Below are 12563 nucleotides of genomic sequence, written 5' to 3'. Positions count from 1 at the left end.
ACTACACACTGTTAACATAGATTCTGCAGCTTAGTATCTTTCTATCTTTGCAATTTTACGAAATTCTCCATATGGAAAGAAAATGGGTAAAATCTGCACAGCTCTAGGCAAAACAACGAGATTTAGGGTCTTTCACTACTTCCTCTTTGGGACCTAAGCATAACGTGTTAGAAGAACGCAAGCATAGTAATTGATAAAGTGTAGCGGTAAGTAGCTTAGTCTTACTTGTGGCGAACCAGTTACAGGTTGTTGGTAATCTAATATTGTTCAGAAGGAAGTTACAAAATATCATCTTTCAACAAAACGTCCTGCGTATTTTCTAACTCTTGCTCCTATGGTCCATTTACCACTAGAAAGTGGACTTCCACAGGCATGAAGTTCAAGCTGAAGTATATTGAGGCACAAGCTCGGTGATGCTGTGTTTGAGATAGCATAAACACTCTTAACCACAAGCGCAGAAATGTCCTTTCAGCACATACATTCCCTCTCATTGTAAAACTAGAAGCTAACAGCAGCTTGAATTTAGTTGCAGCAGTACTGCATCACCATGGTAAAGCTAGATCACCTATGAAAAATAAAAGTAAATGAGAGCACTTCTCTGTTCGCTCGACTGACTCTCTCTCTCTCTCTCTCTCTCTCTCTCTCTCTCTCTCTCTCTCTCTCTCTCTCTCTCTCTCTCTCTCTCTCTCTCGCTCTCTCTCGCTCTCTCTCTCTCTCTCACACACACACCAGTGTCTAACATGTCTGCGATTTGCTTTTTTATTCTGTCTTTTGTCTAGATCCAAGGAGCAATCATCATGTCGTCGTTGATTGAGGTAGTCATTGGTTTCCTGGGCCTGCCAGGTGCTTTGCTGAAGTACATTGGTCCACTGACCATCACACCCACCGTGTCTCTGATTGGACTCTCTGGCTTCCAAGCTGCTGGGGAGAGAGCAGGCAAGCACTGGGGTATAGCCATGCTGTAAGTACAGTGTAAGCTTGCCTTACGGACATGTCCGTGCGGCTTGCTGCCCTCTACCCTCCTTGCAACAGGAGAGAAGAGGAGTGTGTGCATTGGGTTTGGGATATGTATGAACGCTGATCTTAGAGTGTAGGAGAAATTAGACATCTTTGTGTATACTTTTCCTTGGGTGATTTTTCATCCAGTTGTCTCTTTTCTATGCATTCAGGTACCTGTTGCATAGCATGTATGATGAGAAAAATAAAACTAAGTGCAAGAATGCAAAGAAAAATAACGTGATTGAAAGAGCTATCTTCTACTTAATTCGGGATATTGAAAAATCTTTAATGTGTTAAAGAGCAGAGTGATTCCTGCAAAACGTGCCTGGATATTGAGCCACTTTTAGTCAGGCATGAAAAATCTGGTGACCCTTAGTTTAATTTAGAAGTGGGATTTAGATACTCTGTACATAATTGGGTTTGGCTATACCGTTGTTCAAAGAATGGTGAAAGCAACATTACCAAGCCTTCCATACACCAAATCTCAAAATGCGACTTTTTTTATATTAAAAAAATACACAATTATTTGAGAAATGCTAGCCTCTAAAGTGTTGCTTTCGCCAAAGAGTAGGTAAAACTCACTACAATGTAGTGTCACAGCCGTATGGCAAGATAACCTTTGATCAGTTTTAGGGATTTGATGACAGGTGGAGTCTTAATATGTATCGAATTTCTATAACAATAGCATCTTTTGACTCCAAATATTCAAAATATCAAACTAATATACCTTTTCACATCTATCACAACTGCAGACATGGAGAAAATATTTTTCTTAGCACTAATTTAGGCAATGTAACTGCTTGCTGGTCTTCCCATTTAAAGGTCTGCACAGTTACATTCCTGAGATCATCTCAAAAAAATACATCAATAGTATTTGGACCAAAATATCAAAGTAGAAATCTTCCATCCAGCAGATATAGATTTTTACAAGATTTGTTGCATCTATGCATGATTACATGAAATCATGTAATTCGCTTATGCGTACTAGCACTTCAATAATAAGACTTGCAATATCTATTTCATCAGCAGCTACAAAAATTGGTATTGCGTTGGTAATAGGAATATAAAACTCTTTAAACATGCTTTTTGTCTGTTACTGTACTTTCAAGTAGAATAAATGTATACAGTGTTATTTCAACCTTCATTGACTGGATCATGCTTTTTGCTTCCATCATGTCTTCTGGCTTCCCATCTGTAATTGCATGTTTTGTCTTATGTTTTGAAATTGCAAACCTATCTGGCCCTCACCTATCTGTATTTTTACAACTATACACATCTGCTTCACACACTCGTGTCTTCATCCCTTGTCTGTTGGCCGCACTGGTACCAGTCTCCCCATCCTGTGCTGTTGGCGTCTTCGTTGGCGTTTTCTTGTCTTGAAATTATAGAACTTCCTGGTTCATGTTTTTCTCCATAATACTTATGTACTACAAGTTCCACTTCCAGTCTTATATTCCAGTTCTTGCATTCTGTCTTGTCAAATCATTTTGTTTACAACCTCTGGTGCCAATTTGCAAGGTTAAAAGGGATCACCAGTTGTGTATTTTCTGTGTGTACCATAACTTACACATTGCTGCATCTCATTTTGTAAATTTCTGTCCTTAAGCGTATATTTTATTTTTTGCTTTGCTATGGTTCCATGTCCCACTTTGCATTGATCTTTTTCTACTTCCCATCGTTAGCACCCAAATTCCAAACAAAGCTCGCAGATTCCAGATGCCTAACATAGGAAAAATCTTTTTGTAGCTCTCTTTCCAAACTGTCAAATTTTCCTAAAAGCCCTGGTATTGAGGAAAAATAGCTTCTTCAACAGATTACTAGTGGGAACTCCTGTAGTTGTTTTTCTCCCCACCTGTAAAATGATGAACTCTAAGAGGCGAATGCAATGCAGCATTTTTACGACCTTCCATCGTGACTCCACCATCACTGAGCGGTATGGTTGTCCGGCGTAATATAAACAGCATCATCCTCCTCTCTTTACAAATTGATTGCTTTCCATATCTGGCTGTGCATACTCCGCAACCCTGATCTCATGACCGTATCCAGACTACCTTTTGTAAGTTTAAATGTTACAGACCTCTTTGATTCCCTCCGCATCCTCCATCCCCATTTCAATGTCCTCCTCAGACAGCTTTAGGCTGCCTCCTCTCTTTGTAATTAAAAAAGTGGACTGAAGATTGTTAACAGTCCCAGCAGCTGATTCTCCCTACCCTATCCCTGCTAACATTTTACTTTCTACAAACCCTTTTTGCAACCCTCAATCCCAAACTTGTAAATATGCATCATAATGTAAATGTTAGTTCTCTGTGATTCTATTATATTTTTGATGAATGTACTAAACACTCTATCTGATAGAGACATCTAGCCATGAATTCTTTACCTTTGAATTTCCCAGGCGTCAGACTAGATCAAGAAGATTTTTGTTCGAGTAATAGCTCTGCACACCGGTAGGTGGCGTTGGTCATCCCCACGTGACGTCTGCGCCGGAAGTGACGTCCCATTACCTATATGGGCGCCACCTCTTCGCTCTGATGTCAATTCTTTTTGTTGACCCCTTTTTGGTGTGTAGGTACTATATCTAGAAAGACTTCAGAGTTCAAGCTGTATGACGCTTGTCACTATGCCATGTAGGTGACAAACCCAGATTTGGTTTGTCTCTAGTGTCTGGAGCACGACCACGACTTAAAGTTGTGCTCCGAATGACAGGCCACGGCTCCCATGGCTTTGACGGAGCGGTCCCTAAACTGCTTGCGGCCTGGCAGGTAGCACCTTGTCGCTCGACTCCTCTGCAGTCATGGTCCCAGTCGATAGGAATGTCCCAGCACTGCTCCAGTAGTCCCAAGTCCTCTTAGTCCCATTCGAAATCGTCGGATATTCAGGTAAGAGGCACAAAAAACACATAAAGTAGAAGAGTGGTTCGACTTCTCCCTGTCTGTCGGCCGATGTGACGGAGAATCCTCGACATTCAAGGCCTCGTTCAACGTAACCTGTGCCTAGGTCAAAGCGACCCCGCCCAACCTCGCAAATTTTGAGGCCATGCGCCTCATTTTGGGGTGGCCTGACCCCATCAGCATGCCTTCGGGCCCAGTGGGATCAAAGGGAGCTCCTATGTGTTCTGCACCGGAAATACCGGTGCCAATCTCTCTCCCCCCACCCCACCCCGCCCCTCCATGAATCCGGCTCGGTGCCAATCATGCGACCATTGGGAGGGGTCACTGGACCCCTTTAGAAGGCCAACCTGAAGAGAAAATGGACTGATATGAAGAACTGGGTGTGGCCAGTGGACTGGATACTGGCATGCTTTCTCCCACTACCGTGACTACGCAGAGGGCGCGTCTTATGTTGTGGTGGTGCGAAGGGCAGCTGAGGTACTTGGCCTTCAGCTTCAGTGACTGTCAAGACTAACATCTTGGCGGAGGAGCTACAGCCGGGAGTTTCCTCCTCGGAACCCCTACACCCATTTAATGAGGCCCTCACAGACTTCCTACTGGGAACCTGGTCCAAGCCAAGTTCAGGGGCTCCTGTAAATAGGACATTTGCCCACTGCCATCGCCCTGCACTGTGTGGCCCCAATGTCCTCACCATCCACCCTACCCTAGAGAGCCTGGTAGTCCATGCCTCTATGCCCCAGGGTGTGTTCCCTTCCTCTCCCCTAAATGGGGAATCCAAGAGGCTGGACAGTTGGGGCAAGTAAATGTTTTCTTCCGCCAACCTTGCGGTCGGTGAACACCGCATTCTAATTGGGCCGCTACTCCCACACTCTGTGGGAAACTGTTGCGCAAGTGCTGCCACAGGTCCCACAGACGGCCCAGATCGCCCTTTCCTAAGCAGTGGGAGAGATGCAGCAAAGTTCGCCATTCGATCTGGGCTAGACAAGACCGACTCGCTGGATAGAGCAATTTAATAGATGGCTGTCAGACGTCATGCCTGGCTGAGAACGTCTGGCTTTTCGGGGGATATCCAGGCCTCGCTCATGGACATTCCCTTTGATGGACCATCTCTTCGGAGGCAAGGCAGACCCGTACTTCTCTGGAGCACTGTAAGGACTCACGGGCTACGGCCAAGACCTTGGACCTCTCAGGGCCACACATCCCCAGTCTGCCATCTGCCCCTTTCGTGGCTACGGAAGTGGCTTTCAGACGCATTAGCCATACCCCAGCTACCAATCCACGCAAACTTTCAGTGGTGGCTGACAAACCTCGACTAGGTCAAAGGCAGGTCCCTCTACCTTCCCCAACCGGATATCACAGAAGTGACAGATGTCACTCCTGGGATGGAGCGGCCACCTGGGAGAGGTGGAGATCAGAGGTCTCTGGTCCTCCGCGAAATCCAGACTCCAAATCACCTTGCTGGAGCTCTGGGCAATCCGACTGGCATTGAAAGAATTACTATCCTCCATCAACAGACAACACCACCACCATGTGGTACTGCAACAAACTGGGCAGGGTGAGGTTGTGGACCCTTTGTCAAGAGACCCTACATCTCTGAATATGGCTGCAACAGCAGGAAATATCCTTGGTGGTTCAACACCTTGCAGGTTCTCTGAATGCCAAGCCAGACAACCTCAGCCATCGAAGTCAAGACGATAATGACTGGCGTCTCCATCCTGAGGTGGTGCAAGGTCTTTTTTATCAGTGGGGACAGCCTTGGTTATATCTGTTCGCCACTGCCGAGAATACGCAATGTCAGCAGTTTTGCATGCTGGTGTTTCCAAGGCTGATCTTGCTCAAGACGCTTTTTGTCTCGGATGGAGCTGAGGCTTCTTGTATGCCTTTCCACCCATACTACTCCTTCCCAGAGTTCTCAAGAAGATTAGAATGACCGGGCCCAAGTCATCCTCGAGAGAATTGGACACAGAGAGTGTACATCAATCCTCCAGTAATGCTGCCACTTCGGGAGGGTCTTCTGTAGCAGCAGCAGCAGGGGAGGGTTCTCCACTTGAACCTGTCAACTCTACGCCCTCTTGCATGGAGATTGAGCAGCGGCAGTTGCCAGCTTTTGACCTTTCTTCTGAAGTTTGCAGTGTTATTCGGGCAGCCAGGTGTCCCTCCACTAAGACAGTATACGCCTGCTGGTGGAAGAAACTTGTATTATATTTAGAGAAAAGTCTATTGACTCTGTTTCAGTTTCCCTTTCCGATATTTTACTTTTTATTAATGACCCTCACCTAGCTGGACTCCTTTTTGGGCACCGTTAAAGAGTATTTGTCTGCTCTGTCTGCTTTCCTGAGGCTGCCAGACCAACCCTCCTTATTTAAGCCGCCTGTTGTAAATAGTTTCTTAAAAGGTCTTGTACATAAGTTTTCACGTTCCCCCTTCATTAATCCTCAGTGGAGCCTTAATGTGGTTGTCACATTCCTCGTGTGCTGCTTTCAAGCTCCTGCACAATTCCCCCTCCGTCGGCTCATCAAAACAGCATTTTTAGTAGCCATCATATCTGCCAGAAGGGTGAGCAAACCGCAGGCTCTATCATCCAAGCCCCTTTTTGTTGATATTCCCCAACAAATTGGTGCTTCTCACTAGAGTCTCTTTCCTTCTGAAACGGGTGACACCTTTTCATGTGAGACAATTGGTCACCTAACCCACTTTCTATGATCTTCCACATCCCTCTATGGGAGGGGAGCAACTCCCCCCTCTGGATCCAAAAAGAGCATTCCTGTTCTATCTTGACTGCACTAAAGATTTCTGGGTGGTCGAGCAACTTTTCCATGGGTATGTTGGTGCGATAAAAGGTAGGGTGGTGCAGAAACGGACCATCTCACAATGGGTCGTTTTCGGCATCAAGATCTGCTATGCTTTAGTGAAACAGCAGTCTCCTGAAGGGTTAAGGCGTCATTTCACCAGAGCTAAAGTTGCAACCACTGCAGTAGCACATGAAGTCCCAGTCCTGGATATCTATCAGGCAGCAACGTAGGCATCTCTGCACACATTCACCAAAAACTACTGTATGGACAGTCTGGTCCACAGGCATGGGCACTTCAAACATTTGGTCCTGCGGGTCTTCCTAGTGTAAGAATTTGTCCACAGCCCTCCACTGGGAATGGTTTTGCTTGGGCATCTATTCAAAGGTAAGGAATCTGCTGCTAGATTTCTCAATAAGATGGACAAGTTACTTAACTTCTGTAACGCCTTATATGGTAGAAATTATCTAGCTGCAGATTCCTTACTGACCCACCCATCCTCCCTTCCCTGTGGACAGGTTTCTAGGGTCACGGCTGTTTCCTTTCAGAGCCTTAATTTTTTCAAACACAACAATGTCAGTACTCTTTATTGTTCCATTTTTATGGCGTGGAAAGTGGTGAAAAGTAACATACTTAAGCTTACCCAGGTGATGCCTATATAGGTGAATCAGATGCCACTTTCTCTGTGGACAATGCAGACGAAGTCATGCGGAGCCGACCAACACCACCTCTCACGGCGTATTGCCCGATGAAAAATCTTCCAGAGTCTGCGGCTAGATCATGTCTCTACCAGAAAAGGCATTACTGAAGGTAAGTAACTTGTCCATCTGCATCTCTCAAAACATAGACTGTCTTACTGACTGTGTCACTAATGTTCACAAGGCAACTTTCAACAAAGATACATTTAAACAAGTTACGGCTGTTGCTTATTACTATGGAAGTGTGGCAGTTTGTCCCGTAAAGTCTTTTGTACATTGTCTTCCAGAATGCAAAAGACCTAACACTGAGCATTCTTGATGGAGCAAAGACTCCTTGAGCAACCTCCAGTATATAGACACCACTCATGTTCGGCCAGATGACTCCTGCTGAGCTCATATGTTCTGGTGTTGAGGGACTCCAACAGGTTATTGACTGTTGGGAATATCCCTTTTGGAGGCAACCAATACCAGAGTCTCAGTGCTTCCGGGCACTGTACAGTTTCCTACACTGCCCTGCTTGTGGCAGTACCACATGGTAGTCCTATTCTCCATCGGGAACTGGACAGGCTTGCCTTTGATGGATGGCAGTAAGACCTTAATAGCCAACCGGATGGCACATAAAACCTGGAGATTAATGTGGTGCTTCTGCTCCAACAGTGGCCCCTGATCGCCACTTCATCCAGGTATTCCCTGCCTGCTTATTGCTGCAGATGCCCCCTGAAGGAGAAATCCTAACTAAGTGTCCACAGTCCCAGCAGGTGAAAAAGAGGACTGGCCTTGCTGATGGCCATGTCCTCAGCTACAACCATATTCTCCAGAGCCATGAGACGGCTGAGTTGGCTGTTGAGGAGGCGGAGAAGGAAGCACGAAACAAGGTTTTAATCACACTGTATCAGATCTTCCCTCAGGAATGAATTGAAGGACCTAAAAGGCTCTGAAGTTGTAGGGCCCGATTGCAAGATCCCTTAGCAAATTTACTTTGATTTTCATAGTTGGAAACTGTAGTTCCAACACGTCTTTGACTCTTCCGACCACCACAGCTAAGGGATGCTTTCCTTTGTAGGATGCCCAATAGCAATCAAATTCCCTTTTAGGCAAATATCAAGGCCAATATCATTCTGAAGGCCCAAATTTAGACCAGCATTAGTATAGGGGGTTGTAAATTGTCATCTTCCTCCTCATGGTCCTTGTCATGTGGAAGGTTCAAAAGACTTTGTATTGCATCGGAATCTAATAAAAACGTGGCCTCAAAATGTGAAAAACACTGATGTTGAGGTAAAGGCACTGATGGAGAATCTTACCACACCAAGGGGTGAGCCTTGGTGATCTCATAATGCGATATTGGCTGAGTTTTAGTCGAACACTGCTCTGGAGTCAGAACTGGTGCTTGGGCTGGATCTGGGACTGATGCTTCTGGAGCTGAGGGAGGCACCGAACTGGCGTGGCCTTTCATCGTGCCAGGCCCTAATGGTAGAAATTAATTTGAGGCCTCTGGTGTTTCCATGAAGTCCAGTGGTTGATAAAACACCTACAGAAGTTAAGGAGTGGACCTTCAGATCAGCATCGAAGGACACAGAAAAACTGAATTGATGTGAGCATGGATAGATTAGGTTTATTTACGGCTCCGCTTAATCCCTTCCGGAGGCGAGAATAGACTCCCAGGGAGCGTGATTGCACCACCTACAGGCATGCAGGAGCAGTTGCTGGAAAATTGTTTCCAGATCAGTCTGGTTGGTGCCTGGGACATTAGAAACAGGAGGAATCTAATGTTAGACAGAGTACACATTAGAACGAGCATTGCGGAATGTAAGTAACTTGTTTATTTGAACTATAATTGAATGCAGATCCCTCAATTAACTGGTGAGTTTTTGGCTGGAATACCATAATGGAAAATCGAGATGGAGATGAGGAGCTGGATTCTGGTTTATTAGCATTATTTTAAGCTTTGTCAACTTCACCTATGATTCGCCACAATTGGGACCTTGTATTGTGAAATCGCAAAGCTCTTACCACAATATTGACCCTACATATTTTAGGGCAGGGGGAATGAGAAAGAAGAGAGGCACATCTACATTCTCTCAAATGTTAATATTACCACACAAAACAAACTTAACGTTATGGAGGCTAAATGTTAGAGCCTCTATGTTCCTGATTTCTGGACCAAACTTTATTCCTATTACAGCTTAGCCCCCCACCTTAATCACCGGTCATCGAGCACTGGCCTAAGAATCCTCTTTTGGCGGGCGGGCCCTCACTTGCATTGAGCGTACTTGCAAGGATAAGGGGTATAGGATCCAGACAAAGAAATACAACTGAAAATTCCGGTCAACTGCCAAATAAACTATCCTCTTTAATAATAAGGTGGTGAAGAGATGATTAAAACTAAGTTTGGGATTCAATAGGAGAATCTTGCTGCTCCTACATCCATCAGGTCAACATGTTTTAGCCCTATCTGTGGCCTACTAGGTCCTGGGCTTTCTTCAAGGCTCGGAAACCTGTATGTCCCTATATTAAGTCCCTGACTTAGTGTACACACCCAGCAGTCACACATTCAATACCATATACTGTTTAATCTGGCAAACGAAGCATTTGCTTCTCAATCAGTGTTCGTGATGTCCTGTACATACATATACAAAAAAGCAAAAGAAAACCTAAATTAAAAATGTTTTGTGATATTGACGCATACTTAACAGTAAAATGAAAGACAAACGCAAGGAACATACAGTAACATAAAGGGAGACTGGTCTCCTCGAAGTAACAAGCTGTCAACTTTGTGTACACTACAAAAAAATGAGCATACATTTTTCACATAACATAACGTGGTGTTCAGTGCAAGCCAAGCTTGTGTTTACACATGCAAGTCTTTAATGTGCACATACACCCATTCATCATCCTACCCTTACTTTGGGAACTTCTAACGTCATCTTCCACAATCTTTTGTACACTGAGAAAAAAAACCTTAGATCCCTTGAGAACAACCAGGATTTAGTTATAAGCCCTGCAGATAAAGGGGGCACAATTGTAGTAAGGTCATACGATGTATGACTGAGCATGCAGAAGGTTTCTTTCGGACAGAAATACCTATAAGTTACTAAGTGATGACCATTGTCCACGCTTAAAGGCTACAATAAAGAGCATGGTTGATGAGGCTTTTACAATGAGCTGGATAACCATCAGTGAAGCAGATTTTCTAGTAGCTGTAGGACCCGGAATTACCTAATTTGACATCTTCCAAAATTCCACAAAAATAAACTCATTGTATCTGTGATTGGCTCTATGTTGCAACCCCTAGCACAGTTCTGTGATTGGATCCTAAAACCACTTGTAACAAAGATGACCTCTTATTTGAAAGATACGTCCGATCTACAGGTTGATCCCAGCAGAGATGTACAATAGCTTGATTTCTAAGGTGATAAGTATATGAGTTTACCTCCAGAATGAACATTACAGGTTACTGAAACCATCTTTAGACATTCTGAGATAGATTGGATCTTTCCCATCCATTTCTTTCTCGAATGTGCTAGGATAGCCTTCACAGACAACTTTTTTGAATATGACAGTAGCCTGTACTATCAAGGTCAAGGTACTTTGATGGGGAGTACCTTTGCCCCAATTCTGGCTTGTCTTTATCATGAATTTGAATGTGACAGCATATACACGCTAGACAATCCCTACCACAGTAATATAACAGTATGGCATAGATACATTGACGATGTCTTCATTGTCTGGTGAGGAAACGCGGATATTACTGATAATTTCACCCAATGGATTAATAGCAGAAGCCCTTTCTTAAAATGTACGCATACCATTGACAGCAACACCATCACATTTTTGTATTTAGAAATCCAGATTGGGGGGAATAATTTTGTACCGAAATTTTTTGGGAAATCAACAGACAAAAATGAACTTCTTAGATTTGATAGCCATCACCTCAGAGCACTTTTGGAGAATCTTCCCTTAGGATAATATCTTCGTATTAGGTGCAGTTGTTCAGATATAGCAACATTTGACGAACAAGCTGACAGACTCGGAGAAAAACTCCTAGCCTGTCAATACCCAAGTGCCTTCATTAAACGAGCAAAAAAAAACAGCAGGGGCTCTTTATTAGAAACATATCCAAAAGAGTAAACTGACAGGCTTACTTGGGTAACCATATTGACCTCGATTTCTAATACAGTAAAGAGTATTATTACAAAAAACTGGAATATTCTACAGAGAGCAGGGAACTACTTGCCCGTCTCCCTTTTTTTCATTCAAATAAGACAGGCTGGTCCACACATACAACAGGCCATCAGCATTAACAACATCTGGACAAAACGCATTATGGGACCTGCCTCTGGTACAGGGCCATTTTCCATGTGAAAAATGTTGAGTCTAGCCATTTACAAAAACATCAGCACAGAAAGTCTATTGGTAGTGAAGCAGCACACAAATAGCAATAGTGAAAATGTTATCTGTTTGATAGCATGTCCCTGTTTATTAAGATATGTAGACATGACCGCAAGTAAGATATGCCTCAGGATAGATGAACACTGGAGTAAGATTAGGTGTAAGAGAAGTACTACACGTATGATTGACCATTATTCGGAGCACAATAAGTCTGGCAAAGACCTAGAGTGGGTAGTTTTAGAAAAGATAGATCCTAAAAAAAACTAACATTATTCGTAGACTTATCAACGGGAAACAACGCTGGGTGTACCGCCTGAAAAAACAAATACGAGGCTTAACCGATTAAATACCCTGGCTGCAGGTTGCTATGTAAGCTTTCCTGTCACAAAGGTTGCAAACTAGATTGAATATTGACTAGACTATATGATTTCATTGTCCACTACCAGAAGCTCCCTTCGTCCACAGACATGCCACACATTTGGCAGTATTTTAAATCACACAATACTCAGTGGCATGTGTTTCAATGTAAACATGATTGACTGCATGCATAAGTAAAGGGACAATTACAACCCTCATAGATAACACAACGCCCTTATCATTTTCTTTGCAGTATAATATAACCCAGACTGACAATAAACTAGTCTTGATTCTCTGAATGTAATTAGCTTCGAAATGTAATTTGTCTTCGCAATAGGAAAAATCAGTCCTTGGTGAGCGTTCTGAGATGAATGATTCCTTGAAAGTATCTCGTAACACTCTCCGATACATAATCGGACCCCATTATCTAAATTATATTA

At 43.7% G+C, this 12563-nt stretch overlaps 1 protein-coding gene across 2 annotated transcripts in view; it reads left to right on the top strand.

Annotated features, from left to right (window-relative positions):
• SLC23A2 (solute carrier family 23 member 2) overlaps positions 1-12563 on the top strand; it is an 876666-nt gene that overhangs the window by 689442 nt on the left and 174661 nt on the right. For both annotated transcript variants that reach the window (XM_078666639.1, XM_078666640.1), the window contains one exon: positions 780-961. In XM_078666639.1, the coding sequence (XP_078522765.1) occupies positions 780-961 (182 nt within the window). The remainder of the gene's footprint in view (positions 1-779; positions 962-12563) is intronic.

The sequence above is a fragment of the Lissotriton helveticus genome, chromosome 11 (genome assembly GCF_964261635.1).
Source record: "Lissotriton helveticus chromosome 11, aLisHel1.1, whole genome shotgun sequence".
Lineage (NCBI taxonomy): Eukaryota > Metazoa > Chordata > Amphibia > Caudata > Salamandridae > Lissotriton > Lissotriton helveticus.
Note: the sequence above shows the minus strand (reverse complement) of the source record. Positions and strands in the feature narration are given on the sequence as shown.